Genomic DNA, 15,320 nt, shown 5'->3' with positions numbered 1-15,320 from the left:
CTCAGTCTATTGCCAAGACTACAGGTTGCTCTCCACAGACTGCTGGCATGACCACATGTAAAGACAACACCTACTTACTAACTATGAAAAAGTCAAGTTGGTCCCTACAAAGAGCCTTCACCCTACATTCTAGCATCTTTGGTACAGACAGATACTCTGAACACTACCAAAGGAGAAACACAAACACAAATCCACCCATAAACCCTACAACCTACAATGCTGTCCTGTGAGAGTAACCAATCATCATCTTATTTGACATATAGCCCACTCTACAAGATAGAAGCCACACCCAACACTGCTTGAAGGAACAAGAACCTAAGACTACATAGCCCAGGGACCTAGGGAAAAACCAAATATTACTGCTTTAAAAATTAATAATAATAAATGCAGCAACTGCTATACTCATCGATCAGTGCCTTGCTAAGCCAACATCAGAAAAGCTTCCTCCTGCAGTAGATGGGAATAAATACAGACACACTGACAGGCATTATGCAGAGAACAAGAGACATAAATGGGATTTTTCTGTTAAATCCTTCCCTGGGGGCTCTTTGAGCCCTGAGGAAAATGAGGCCAGAAAGAGTGTAAGAGCCAGAGAGAATGGAAGACTCCAAGAAAACAAGACCCTCTAAATCAACAAGATCAAGTCTCATACGAACTCACAAAGCCTGAGGAAGCATGCACAGGGCCTGCACAGGTCTGTACCAGGTCCTCTACATAGTATTATGAATTCCTGTTTAGTGTTTCCATGGGATCCCTGAGCATGCACGAGTGAGCACTTGATTCTTGTGCCTTCTCTTGGGCTCTTTTCCTTCTATTTGTTTTGTCCAATTCCAATGTGTTTAAGTTTGTTTTATTATATTTTATCATATTATTACCCTTTAGAAGCCCATTTATTCTTTGATGTGAGACAGAAAGAGACTGGATCCAGATGTGAGGGGAGGTGGGGAAGAACTGGGAGAATTAGAGGAAGGGAAATTGGTAATCAGGATATATTCTGTGAGAAAAAAAAAAAATAAAAGGGGTAAAGGGATACTAAAACAGTAAAGGATGAAGCCCTAAAAATTAGCGGAATAGTGATTGAAGAAGAGAAATAATGGAGTCTAGCAGTAGGGGAGGAATGGATGAATGAGTCATTACGTCAAATTCCAAAGTAACAATAACACATCTAAAGAGACAAATTGATAATAGATAGATCATAGTTGATAGGTATATAGACAGATGATAGATACATATATGATTGATAGATAGATAGATAGATAGATAGATAGATAGATACACAATTTTGTTTCCTTAAATTACTATTTGAAAGAGAACTGTAGATTAAATTTCCTATTGAAAATTTTCTTCAGCCAACAAGTACCCTGAGTTATGGATGACGGATAAAAGTTTAACTACAAAGAAGGAGACTTCATACTTACCGAAGCATATCCTCCAAACCACACTGCTGCATAATACATCAAGTGAAGATGAGTGAACAAACAGGAGGGAAATAAGCTTCATTTAAAGTCTATTTAACAGAGCTGGATGGGGAGGGGTAATAATGTTTATAATTTACAAAATTGAATCTTTTTTTACAATTTTTTATTTATATTGCAGACATTAGCAAAGTTTTTAAACTGTATGACTTTCATATATATAAAGAAAATGTACAGGAAACTGGATTATCGACTTTGAAAATGGAGATTGTTTATGTAGTAAAGTCAAGGCCTAGAGGCTGTGACTACCACAGTTCAAATGTCCTTCCATTTTAGAGAGTACTTTTCTATCCCTTTGTTTTTTGTTTTTGTTGTTGTTATTGTTGTTTGTTGTTTGTTTTTTTAAGTACATAGATGCAATATATGTACATTAGGTTTAGAACTCTGATATTAATTATTTCTGAAAATAACTAAACCAAAAACTTCCCACACTTTTGGTAAAGCAAAGACAACTTATTGGTTAAACAGCACAAATAAAATAAAAACTATAAGGACTAAATAACTCAATGAAGAGTGAAGTACTTACCAATTTGGCCAGCCTTGACTTTGAAAGGAACATCCAATTCACTCTTCAGAAGGAAGAAAAAAAATTAAAGTTGAGTAACCCATGCCTATGAATGCTCCATTATTACATAAAGTCACAGAGAAGAAACATTACAAGTAGAAGGCAATTCATAAGGAAATTAATTGTATAAATGGGTTATTTTAATGAATGAAACAAATGGATATTGTTTCCTTGAAATGTAAGAAGTGGAAAAGAACAGGTCAGTGCACTTAAGCCAGCTAAAAACAGTCACTGAATAATTCTCTCAGATAAGACATTTAGCAAATGAGTAAATAAAACCCCCTGAAAAGGAAGGTGCTAACATGCTATTTACCAAACTATCATTTCTCTTAGATAAATTTTACATGCCAACCAACAATAATAACTTTGCCTCATCTGGACTCCTAGTTGCTAAGCCATAACTCTCATTCATAAAGATGACAAATCTTCATTATTAAGTTTTAACTAGTCAGTACAGACTTATTGTTACTTAACATAAATGAATACTGTGAATATTCGAACACTGAACTACAATACTGTAGGGTACAATTAACTAAGAATCCATTTTCATGATCATACAATTCCACAAACACTCTCAGTTCAAAGGAACTGAACACAGTACCTTTGAGAAAGAATTGGAATAAGCTCCAGGGGTCAAGAAAGGTATATTGAACATAAGTCACTTAGTAAATGCTGTCTCATGCTCATTTTTATTCTCTTAGAATAATTTTAACAATGAATGAAGTTCCCACTTCCAAGTAAATGGAACTTCATGCTAGGGACACAGCATAGTATGAAAGCACCTGCCTGGCATATAGAAGACATAAGGTTCAATCCACAAAAACCATTTTAAAAAAAATACATAAATATTTTGGTTAAATTGCAAAATGAGGCTAGTTTTAACTTAAAAAGTCTATGAATTATGACACAACTTATTATTTTAACTTTAATCAGAACTCAAATTAGGTAGACAGCTCAATCTGTCTTTTGGGGGATGTTAATGAATACTGTGCCCACAGTTGTATTTATACTTATTTTCTTACAAAATCTTCTCGTAAATTGAGAAAAAATAAACTTGACTCCAACCTCTAACAACAGAATTGTTAAGTTCCAAATTTTTAAATAAAATGTTAAAAATAGTGGCATGCCACATAAAGTCAGGGGAGGACAGTTTACAATTCTGGGTATTTCCAATGTGCCAGTCTCTCTTTCTCATCTTGGCAGACCACAAAACAAAGCCAAGGCAGGTTCTGCTACTGAACCAGTGCTGAAGCTGAGAAATAAGAAAATCTAGCACGTGCTTGTAATCTCAACATTTGAGAAATGGAGGCAGAAGGATCGGGAATTCAAGGTAAGCCTTAGCTACACAGGGAGCTTGTTTGTAGCTAATATTATCTACATGAGACCCTATCTCAAAAAAGAAAAAGAAGCATGTATACACACATGCATACAAGCACACCATGCATAACAAGTTAAATGTAATCTCACGGGTGGGGAGAGTGAATGCTTAACAGTAAATGATGCAAATTCCTCACTAAAGCTAACACGTCAGTCCTACCTTACACCTCACTATTACCTGAGTATTCCCTGGCTAGCCTATCACTGCATTACCTCCATCTAGATCGCTGGTTAGCACCAAGTCCTAATTTGAAGAAAAACATTTCTGTAAGACAAGCAGAGACAGCAAAGCTATACAACCAAATTAGACCATGTGGAACAAACTCCATTTTGGGGGGAAAAAAAAACAGAAAAAAGTATTTTAATTATTGGGGGAAAATTATAAATCTTTAATCTGTAATTTCCAATGGCAAATAGTTGAATAAGGAACCCTGCTTGGAGTGACTCAGTCACTTTATCTGGTACCTGGTACAGATACCTGGTAACCAAACATTTCTAAGGGCCTACCAAATTAACTGGGTTATTAAGCATAATTTAAAAAACAATAACCCTTACCAGAGCATTTTCTGTTATCTGCAGATTATCTAAAGCCACATTACCTGTAAAAGGAAAAGACAAGAAACATGACATCAGTACAGTCATTAGTGCAACGTGTCACATCTATCAAACGTGCCAAGGATGCAAAGCTAGAGCTGAGAATGTGAGGACTCAAGGTCCAGCAGGAGGCAGAGGCCAGAACATAACTATATCATGGAACAAAATAGTGGAGGACATGGGAAAATGTTTACAGAACAGTGTTTACGAAAAGGCTACAGACCAACCAGGCTGATCTAATTTTTTAAAACTATATATATATATACATATATGTATGTGTGTGTATGTATATGCAAAAGCCAACATGCAGAAACCAAACAAACATAAGCTGTGACACCACAATGACAGCTCTATGAATAATATGATCTTCCTGTGTATAAGGAACATTTAAATTTTCTAAAACACATGCTGAAAGCTACAAGAAAGGCAGAGAGGCAGGGACGATGCCTCCACCCCCCAGGAATGGCAGGAAATGCCGCAGCTTTGTATTTAGAGATGCAGTCTCTATAGTATAGCTGGATAGATACTAACACCTGGAACAGCCAGGTAAGATGGTATGCCTGGGACCTCAGCCTTTGAGAGGCTATGGCTGAAGGACTACTATTAGTTTGAGGCCAGCGTGGACTAGACAGTGAATTCCAACCACCCTGGACTATAGAGTGAGACCTTCTCCCAAAAGCATTCATATATACAGCCAGACAAACAGACATATCTATCTAAAATAAGGCAGTAAATTCAGTGTCAAACAGGGGCCATCACAGCAATGACTAATTTTGGAACCAGAACTGAAAGAATACAGCAGGAACCACTACCAAACATAAAATCATAGGGTAATCCTAGAAGAGCATTCAGCACTTGGAGGAATCTTTTTTTTTTTTTTTAATTTATATAGGTGTTTTGCCTTCATGATTGCCTGTGCACCACATACAGTGCCTATGGAGGCCATGAGAGGATGCCAAATCCCCTGAAATTGGAGTTACAGATGGTGTGAGAGGGCAAGTGGGTGCTGGGAACTGAGCCCAGGCCCTTTGCAAGAACAGGCACAGTGCTCTTAACCACTGAGCCATCTCTCTAACTCAGAGAAATCATTCTTAGTGAGCATTCTCTGAAATTACAGAAGTACACAGACAGCTATGTACCTGATGTCTTACATGGAGTTACACTGAGACCCCCATTTGAGCCAACAGAAGGGATGTGCACAGAACATCTATTTTCAGCCATTCAAAGTAGTCTAACACTAGGCATTGGTGGTGCACGCCTAGAATACCAGCACTTGGGAGGCAGAGGCAGACAGATCTCTGTGAGTTCGAGGCCAGCCTAGTCTACAGAGCTTGTTCCAGGACAGGTTCCAAAACAATACAGAGAAACCCTGTCTCAAAAAAACAAAAAAAGAAAAAAGAAAAAAAGAAAAGAAAAAGTAGTCTGACAAAGTCTAAGGTCACCAGAAATCCTGAACCTGCTCATGAGTTTTGACTGCTCCACCCAGAGACTCTCAATGAGGGGGATCAAATGTCACCAGTCATGCTCAGATCATCTACACTAAAAATGGCATTTTCACAATTGGTAAGACAGCAACATGTATGTAACATACAAATGTGAATATATGTGTGTGTGTGTGTGTGTGTGTGTGTGTGTGTGTGTGTGTGTGTGTATGGCTGTTTCTACTACACTGAACTGTGGTTCTACAATGAAGAATAGGTATTAACCACTGCCGACATGGCAAACAAGGTTTAAAGAAGTATATTTTAAAAACTGGCAGAATAGCAGGGCAGTGGTGGCAGACGACTTTAATCCCAGGACTTGGAGACAGAGGCAGGCAGATCTCTCTTAGTTTAAGGCTAGCATTTCCTACAGAGCAAGTTCCAGGCTACACAAAGAAATCCTGTCAAAAAACAAAACAACAACAAAAACCTGACAGAATAGCAACTTGATACATATATGGCTGGCTGATATCCATAGAGGCCTACCCACCCTTTTCTGAAGAGAAACAGGAGAAGTAGTTATTGAGGGGAGGGACTGGGAAGGAAGGAGAGGAAATTGCAGTAGGGATGTAAAAATAAATAAGCACACAGAATATTATAAGTGATAATCACTATTGGTGGGACAAAGGATGGCTTTTTTATTAATGGTTTTCATTATTTTCCAGTTTTGTAATTACTAGATTACTTTTAAGTAAAATCATGATATAAGATAAGGGGAAACAAGGAAATAAAAAATAAAACAAAGGTAAATTCTAAGTTGCAATTGCCTCAACATTTGTATATGAACTTTTCTCATCCCTTACATCTACTTTACTTTTAGACACATTAAACTAACAAAGAACTAACTAAGTTTACTCATACTTCCTGAATTAAACAATACAAGCTGTAGCCACAGCAATATCATTCTGTAGCTATTTGCACTAAAGGAGGAGCCGCTAGTCCAGTACAAAGAGAGGGAGGAAAACCAGCAGCTTGCAGATTAGCATCATCCCAGGGAATGGGAGAAAGTCCATTCATCCCTTAGCCAGTAGCCAGTGCCCTCCTAGGTAAAGCACCAGCCAACTCGCCAACACAGTGCATACTGCTCTGACAAGTACATGTGCATTCCAGGCCCCTGGAATGCAGAAACTTCCACTTAAATAATTTGTAATACTAAAATACATTCCGCCTAAAAATCAACCATTTCAACTGAGTACCAGCAAAAAATATCAAAAAAAAAAAAAAAAAAAAATGGTGTTTTCCTTCCAGAAACAGTATTTTAAACACACAAAAGAAACTTCCTGTTTAGCTACTAAATAATTCTGTCTTATCTTAAAAAACAAAATTAAGAATCACAACCAGGAGGCTGATCAATTGCAGGCAGACATGCTACAGTCTCCCCGCAAGGAAAACATGAAGGCCAAGCGGCACTTAAGCTCAAATCCACAGGCGCCCAGGCTAAGGAGCTCTGTGAAGTGGACTAAAGTGTCTGGGTAAGGAGTCCAGCTTTGAAGGAGACCTCACTCAGTGCTCACTAAAAAGCTCCAGGCATTTTACATGCACTCACACTGCTGAAAGTTACACAGGAAGCTTCAGAGCCAACGCTGAAGGGTATTTTAACATAGAAGTAAACCTGAATCAGAATGTATAAAATAATCTTTGCTAATGAATTAAAGATAGAAATGAAAGCAAGTCCATTAAATTAGCAAGCAACACACCATCTTTTAACAAGAGACAGTTATTAAATTAGAAGAGACAACCGATTTAGTATAATGAATAAAAGAGAGGGGCTAGAGAGATGGCTGAGTGGTTAAAAGCTCTTGTTGCTCTTACAGAGGACCCACGTTTGGTATCCAGCAACTACACTGGGCAGCTCATAGCCGCCTATAATTCCAGCCAGCCCCAGTGGGATCCAATGCCCTCCTCCAGCCTGCTGGTCTCTGCAGGTTTCAGGCACGCACACACAAACACAAACACACACACACACACACACACACACACAGAGAGAGTGCACATATATACATGCAATCCCTTGATTTGGTTTTTTAATCATATTGAATTCTCCAACATGGAATAGACTTGTCTAAGTTCTAAGTCTAAGAATAACTTTTATACACAAAGTCATCTACAAAATAAACATAGGAAAACCAGTGTTGTACCAGGTCTAGTGACATATGCCTGTTCTCCCAGCACTCAAGAGGCAGAGGCAAGAGGATTAGGATATCAAAGCTAGCCTGAGCTACAAGGAGAGCTAGACTACATGACTATGAAACAAAAAGGGCCCAGCATGGATGAAGTTCTGGCTCTATCTCAAGCAGCAAACACAGATCTGGCGTGGTGGCATGCACCTGTAATTCCAATAGGGAACAAAGGCAGGGGCACCCTTAGCTACATAGGGAGTTTGAGACTGGCCTGGGCTACATAAGACTGTCTCCAAAAAAAACAAAAAAAACAAAAAACAAAAAAACAAAAACAAAAACAAATGGGAAGAAAAATAGTGTTGGTATTAAATACTGTCAACCAGAAATCATCACCCAGAGGCTTAGGCTGAATCTCCCTTACACTATTTAACACTTAAGTCTACATAAATCCCCACCACAACTGTGAACTTCTCACCAGTGTCCCTCATCTCTGGTACCAATAAACAGTGGCTTAATTGACTTAGAATGCACATAAGTACAGGACAGAAACAACTACAATGAGACCATCAACTGATACTTCAAAATCTATGTTCAGATGTGTTACCCTGCTGTATCCTCACAGCCTCCTGGGCAGGAGGCAGGTGGGACATAGCAAGAAAGACAAACAGGTTTCTTGAGGTTAAATGAGAAGCCTCTGAATACTGTGGCGACCTACACATGGAAGAGCCACCACTAGGTCTTCTGATACTCAATGCCATGTTTCAGCACACCATGCTTTCTTCCAGATAGCAGAGTAGAGCAGGTAGAGGGTTCCATCCCACCAGGTAAACCTGCCTTGTTTACCAAGAAATAACCAGACTGCACTGAGAGGCCTGTTAGTGCCACTCTGGGTCTCTACATTTTAAAGGCTACAGAAAAATCCAAACTAGAAGTGAAAAGAGTGGAGTCGGGATTGCATCAAGACACCATCAGAGACACTGCCTTGGGGACACATGAGATGGCACTGCAGAAGGCCATGACCTTTTCTCTAAAAGGGTTCCTAAGCTCCGTCCCAGAACTACTCTGGGACCATACAGAACTCACCCCCACCCCTCTTCACATTAGCACATGAAGAAGCTGCTGTTTGAGCAGATGGGGTGGTTTCTCCAAGGTTATAAAATGACTGTGCCACTGTACTAAGAACAGAGCCTCTGTCTCCTGACTCCCTGGTCAGTTCTTAATATAATACATAAAGATTCATCCAAACTATGACATGACAACAACAACGAAAAGAAAATTGACAAGAAATAAAAATACCAGGCCCTGATCTAGACACATGGCCTAAAACAGTGACAAAAACACCTATATAGTGAGTGCTATGTGACCCTTGGAGATGTCCTTGATGTATCTACAGCACTTGTATCAAATGTTTATTGATGCTCATCTCCCAAGGAAATGAGCTCAACCACTAAGCAGTCTGCAAAACCGCAAATCAATTCATTTTAATGACTCATGTTTTCACAGACACCAAAGAAAATATTGTACCAATTCATTCCAAATGAATCGAACTATCTGACTCTGATTAAACCAACCCAGATTGTTTCAGTTGGAGGATTACTGTGCAAGAGAGAAGTAACTGACTCCAGTTTCCTAGTGAAACAAGAAGTCTCGGAAAGGGAAAACGGAAAGCTGTGACATCACCAAGACTTTCTCCTCTCCAACCCCACATAGAGCCTGGAACCCAGGGTAAACCCAGCACAGCTTCCTAACAAATGGGTTCAAAGCACCAACTTCCATCTCTGTCTCCAGGAAGGAGTGCATTTTTAATTAATGATGCTACTTAAAGACATGGGAAGGTATATTCAACTTAGCTTTACAAGCACTGCTTTGATACATTATCCTACCCTAACAAATTTCTGTTGTTCATTTTATATGCTACAAGATAAGAGAAAGTTGCCTCCACTATACCAAGTGTTGAGGAAGGAAAGGGCTTTTAAAAAAAAATAAATAAATAACTCCTTCTGGGGACTGGGCACATGATGTCTCAGTGGTTAAGAACATTTGCTGCTCTTGCTGGGGACCCAATTTCAGTTCCCAGCACCCACATGGTGGCTCACAACCATCCCTAACTCCAGTAACAGAAAATCAGATGCCCACTTCTGGCGCCCATAGGCACTGCAAGAACATGGTACACACACATGCATAACAGCAAAACACATAAAATAAAGTAAAATTCTTTAAAAAAAAATTCCTTCAATGGGCCTAGAAGTACTTAGACAGTATAGTGTTTTATATAATGAGGCTTAAGAAAGTAAAAATAACAAACATCCTCAGGCTGCCCTATAGTTACGTGCCGGGCGTCTTTATCTTGTCTGTTCTGTGACTGGCTCTTCACCATCAGTACAGAAGGAAGAAGGAAAAACAGCTGTACACCTGCCAGCACTCCTCACACTCGCTGCAGACACCGCAGGAGCACTTACCTAAGGGCGGCCGGGCTGCTCCAGCCTTGCTCAACCCACAGGTGCTTAAAGCCAGAGAAGACAATGCTCGCCTCATTCATTTGCAGGGAAGAAACAAATGCCTTCCTTCCCATCAGTGGCCTGCCAGAAGCCCTACACCTGATGGAAGGCTAACTTCCTGTCCAGTCTCCTCATCCGGGAGTGTGCCCAGCACTCCCTCTCCATCCACCTGCCGCTTTCTGCTAGCAAGAAAAGCTAAGCATCACAGCTCTGAAACGCTCCAAAATCCAAAACCTTTGGGTGCTGACGTGCTGCCACAGACAGGAAACTTAACACACCCAATCTCACATGGTACACTACTGTCAAAAAGCAGAATGCCGAAGATAATTATCTTTGTGTATATGAAATAAAACTGAATTTTATGCTGATTTGGGTGTCATCCCCAAGAAATCACATTATACACTTATAAACATTCCAAATTCTGAAAAAACAAAATTCAGAATCTACAACAATTAGAGTCCCCAGTATTTGGAACAGAAACTCCACCCATAACTGTGGGCTGACAGGGAAGGGCCTCCAGGGTGAAGGATAGGACCTGAAACCGCACCCCAGAGCCTGGCTTACAGGGTTGTGAACTCTATGTGTGCTATATCCTGGTTCCTGTTCCTGGGCACCACAGTCACCCCTGGCATCCTACACACCATGTCTAGGGATTAGTTCACATTGGATTAAAGGAAGTGAAAGCCACAGAATCTGAAATGGAGGCTGTTCCTGATCCTCCACAGTAAATAGTTTGAACAAAAATCAAATTGGCAGATCCTACATTGCAACAACACGACTTAACTCAAATTGCAAAAGATCTGACATTTCAACACACTGTTCTAGAAACATGTTACTCTTGAAACAATTAAATCCTGGATACCTCTCAAACAGCTAAGGGCTGTGTAATTTATCTGCTGGTACCAGTTTGTGGGGATCAAAAGCCTAGATAAACATTCTCATCTGACAGCACCTGCCCACCAGGCACATGTCTGAGCCTTTGAAGGTTTGCCCTACATATGCTACAGAAAATGTGAGCACTGTCAAGTATAAATCCAATTGCAAAAAGTTTCCTTGCTTTTTAAGAATAGGGGGTGAGAAGATATTTAAGTGCATGTATGATGTTAGCAGATATATTACAGTAGAGGAAATATGCTTCAGAAAGTGCAACAGCAAGCTGTCCCACCCACCATTAACACCCATAACTAACAGTTATAAAGGGCTTTCCTTAGACTTCCATTACAGACACTGAGTGTTGTATGTTCTCTTCACAGATTAGGAAACTGAGACTTAGAGAATCAAAAGGCTTTTCTCCTGGATCCCATAACTAATGAATAACTGAGGCCTGTTTCTATAGCAGCAACTTTTTAAAGGGTATTTTGCCTAAACCACTTTTAAAAATATTTAAGAATTGTTTGGCATTAAGCTTGGAAGAATAAATTCCAAAAAACAGCCACGAAGTTTGAGAGTCTTTGCATCCCTCTGAAGTATCATTATTATTATTATTGGTTTTGCTTCTTCAGTTAAAAATTTCTTATATTCATTTATAATTGGAAGAAACATGCCACTGTGGAAGTCATAGAAGAATTTGTAAAGGTTGGTTCTCTCCTTCTACCATGTGCATTCCAGGGACTGAACTCTAGTAGCCAGGCTTGGCAGCAAGCATACTTACCCACTGAGCTAGCCTTACTTTTTCTTCAATTTAAAAGCAATACCCAGAATATAAAACCTAATTCTAGACTTTCTAATAACTGGTCCCTTCTTTTTCATGCTACAATTCTCCTCCTTTTGGTGGCTTTTGTTGTGTGAATGTCTCATAGGCCCAGCACAATGTTTTTCAAGTTATGGTAACACTGTATTTTGATTCTCAAAACTCTCTGAGCACATCCAAGCAAAGATAATGCATTTTTACAGACATGATACATGTCTCCAGACTGTCCTCACTGTCAAAACTGTATACAGACCAAACTACATGTCCAACTTCTAATGCTAAAAGTAGGATCTGGCAGTGAAGGAATCCACAACTGTATCCATGCATTTTATTTCTATTTTAAAGACCTAACCACAGGACAAAGCAAGTGCTAAAACTTGAGCAGTGGTTACAATGGAAATATCATCAGGTGTGACTTAAACTCCTCAGACCATACAGATGCTTTCTCTGTGAAAGCTAAGAAACAAAGGTCCATACAGTAAATGGCTTTCCAACACACTGGCAGGCCTAGAACTATGGGCTTTCTCATCAGTGTCCACACTAATGTGAAACACTTTTTTCCCAATTTCCAATGTTATTCTTTAATAAATAGCATTACCCCGCAATGATTCTGAAGAAACCCTTAACCTCTAGAGAGAAGGCTCTAGACACTTAACTCCTTTCAGAAACTTTCCCCTTTCCATTGCACAGCAGGGATGGGTATCCAATGTATTTATGGGAGAACCACAAAAATAATAATAATAATAATAATAAGCTCCTCCACAATTCAGGGGACAAGTCGTAGCTCTATGACATCATTGTCCAATAAAAACAGGGTGCCTCTCTGTAATCATTAATTTTAGGAATCAGGGTTTGTGACAGATATCACATGAAAATCCTTTGTAATTGCTAATGAAAAATAATAGTGATAAACTACCCTAGGGGAGCGAATACAAACAGCCTATGCATTTTATCTTCATGATTATGTCTCTTATAACTTCAACACAAACTGACTTTGTAGCTAATGATGGTTTTGAATTTTAATAATATATTTAACCAAATATACTTAGATACCATTTTAGCATGTAGCCAACATAACTGTGATACTTTTTTTTTTGTACTCCATAAGGAGTAATGTTCATCTTCAAAACCCACTGTATCTTACACTTGGAACAAGTAACCACATTTCAAACACCCAAGGGCTAAATTCCCGATTGGCGAATGCCAACCAGACAGGGCAAGCCTATACTTAAGTCTCTGACAATTAAACACAGTTCCATCCAGTTGTTATTTAATTTTCTCCTAGAGCTGACAAAATTCCCAAGCCTTATAGTAAATTAGTAAATAAATAAATTGCTCCTCATATCCCCAAACACCCAATCTGTGCTGGAATTCTGCCGTGCCAAGGAGGCTTGAGGCGGGTGCACTGCCACTGAACTACACTCCCAAATGCAAATTTATTGAAGAATGCAGAAGTAGACTACTATCACAAGACTTTCCTAACCCTAATCTCCAGGATAAAAACCTTGGCAGATTTTCCCCCGGCACTTGGGCACAACCCTAATTAATGACGCCTCTGGCCAGTGGCTTGAATGTGTTTCAAAACAAAAACCTGCTGGGCCCTCTGCCTAAGGAGGAAGTGGCCCAAGGTAGTAATCCCTGAGTTAAGAGTCATTGAAGACAGGCAAGCCTTTCTTCTCACTGCCATCCCTGCCCATCCCACCTCCTCAGGTCTGGGGACCAAATGCAGAAGAAAGGCTGGTCCTGAGACCAGGAGATGCAAGGGAGAGACGCTGGCACTGTGAGGGGCATGAGCCGCGCGCTGACGTCCGCTGCTGAGGTAAATAATTACATTTTTCCCCCTTGTTTTATACTGAGGGGTTAAAGAGGACCGCTGGGCAGCGCGATGGCCCTGCGCGGGGAAGTCGACCACAGGGGCATGCCCAGCGGGATCCCTGGAGTCCCCAGGCTCCACCATGTGCAGCCCCCGCTCCCACGCCGGCTGGCCTTGGCGTCGCGCTTACCGCCCCAGATCCCCAGCTTTAGCTGGGACTTGTTCAGGTTCTCCACGTAGTCCCCTAGGAAGCGGTTCAGCAAGTCTGCGACCACCGACTCCAGCACCATGGCGGGGACGAGGAGGCGGGAGAGGGAGGAGCCGGAACGCAGCGGGCACTGGAGGGCGGTGGCCCGTGCGGAGACTGACAGCTGCGACCCGCCCCGTGCCGCGCGTGCGCGATGCTGCCAGTGCGCAGGCGTCCTTCACCCCCCCTCCACTCGCTTCGCGATTACAGGGAGCCAACGGAAGAGCAAGTGAGGCCTGGGGCAAAGCGGTGTGGCATTCCTGCAGGAAGCTATGCGTTCGAGTCCCCAGAATCTTATTATCTGTTCATAGTAGTGCATGCCTCTTAATCCCAGCATTGGGGAGAGAGAGATAGGAAGGTTGAAAGTCCAAGGTCATCCTTGACTCTATAGCCAGTTCAAGACCAGATTTTAGGCTATATGAAGCCCTATGTTAGATTTTTTTTTTTTTTAAATAATGAAATAGACTGGTGTGAGATGGTCCTGCGGGTAAAGGTGCTTGCTGCCAAGCCTGATGTTCAAGACCTGAGACTCAATGATGAAAGAAGAGAGCAGACACCTTCAAGTTGTTCTGACCTCCGCATTCCATTATGCCTTGCATGCACACAAACATACAGAGAGAAAGCCAAGATATGGTACATGGGAAGATTCTGTCTCAAATAAATAAATAAACAAATAAATAAGTAAATACATAGGTAAATAAGTGTAATTTAAAAAGTAAGGCTGGGCCTGGTGACAGACATCTTTAGTCCCAGCACTAAGAGTCAGGCAAATTTCTGTGGGTTCAGAGGTGGTACAGATGGCTCAGTGGTTAAGAGAAATGGTTGCTCCTCCAGAGGTCCCAGATTCAATTTCCCAGCACCTACATTGTTGCTCATAACCACCTGTAACTCCAGTTCCAAGGAATCTGATGCCCTCTTCCAGCCTCTGTGGGCACTGCACACATGTGATGCACAGAAATACATGCAGGCAGACACACATAAAATAATAATAATTTTAAAAATTAAAACACTGTCAGCACTCAAAGTACAGCCCAATAGGGGAGATAAATCGGAAGCTAAAGAAAATGAACAGTGTGGTGACTGCAGTCATTACATGTTTTTTAAACCAAAACTAATGAGGGTAAGAACATCTTAGGTTGTCTCTGACTACCACATGGGCACCAAAGCGTGTGCATACCTGCACATACACACATATACACCTGCAGATTGACAGGAAGAGAATGTGCTTGCCTGCACACACACACCTGCAGATTGACAGGAGGAGCATGTGCATACCTGTGTGTGTGTGTGTGTGTGTGTGTGTGTGTGCGCGCGCGCGCACACACACACACGCACAAAGATTGACGGGAGGCATACGCGGGTGAAGAGCAGGAGACAGCACAACAAGGAAGATGGCAGAACATCTGATGAATCTAACCATCTAAATTAACAGAAAACAGTGAAGACCAGAGAGAATTGAA

At 40.8% G+C, this 15,320-nt stretch overlaps 1 protein-coding gene across 4 annotated transcripts in view; it reads right to left on the bottom strand.

The window, feature by feature from the left end:
* Positions 1 to 13,991, bottom strand: part of Vps13c (vacuolar protein sorting 13 homolog C) — a 147,044-nt gene extending 133,053 nt beyond the window's left edge. For 3 of the 4 annotated variants that reach the window (XM_051197858.1, XM_051197859.1, XM_051197861.1), the window contains exons 1-3: positions 13,804 to 13,991; positions 3,973 to 4,016; positions 2,002 to 2,044 (exon numbers count right to left, since the gene is read on the bottom strand). In XM_051197858.1, coding sequence (XP_051053815.1) covers positions 2,002 to 2,044; positions 3,973 to 4,016; positions 13,804 to 13,903 — 187 coding nt within the window. In that variant the 5' untranslated portion in view covers positions 13,904 to 13,991. Of the gene's footprint in view, positions 1 to 1,418; positions 1,445 to 2,001; positions 2,045 to 3,972; positions 4,017 to 13,803 lie in introns of all 4 variants that reach the window. The other variant, XM_051197862.1, reaches the window with a different exon arrangement.
* Positions 13,992 to 15,320: the final 1,329 nt, after the last annotated feature.

This window comes from Phodopus roborovskii, unplaced genomic scaffold (assembly GCF_943737965.1).
Source record: "Phodopus roborovskii unplaced genomic scaffold, PHOROB, whole genome shotgun sequence".
In the NCBI taxonomy this organism is placed as follows: domain Eukaryota; kingdom Metazoa; phylum Chordata; class Mammalia; order Rodentia; family Cricetidae; genus Phodopus; species Phodopus roborovskii.
This window is presented reverse-complemented; position numbering and strand designations above follow the sequence as displayed.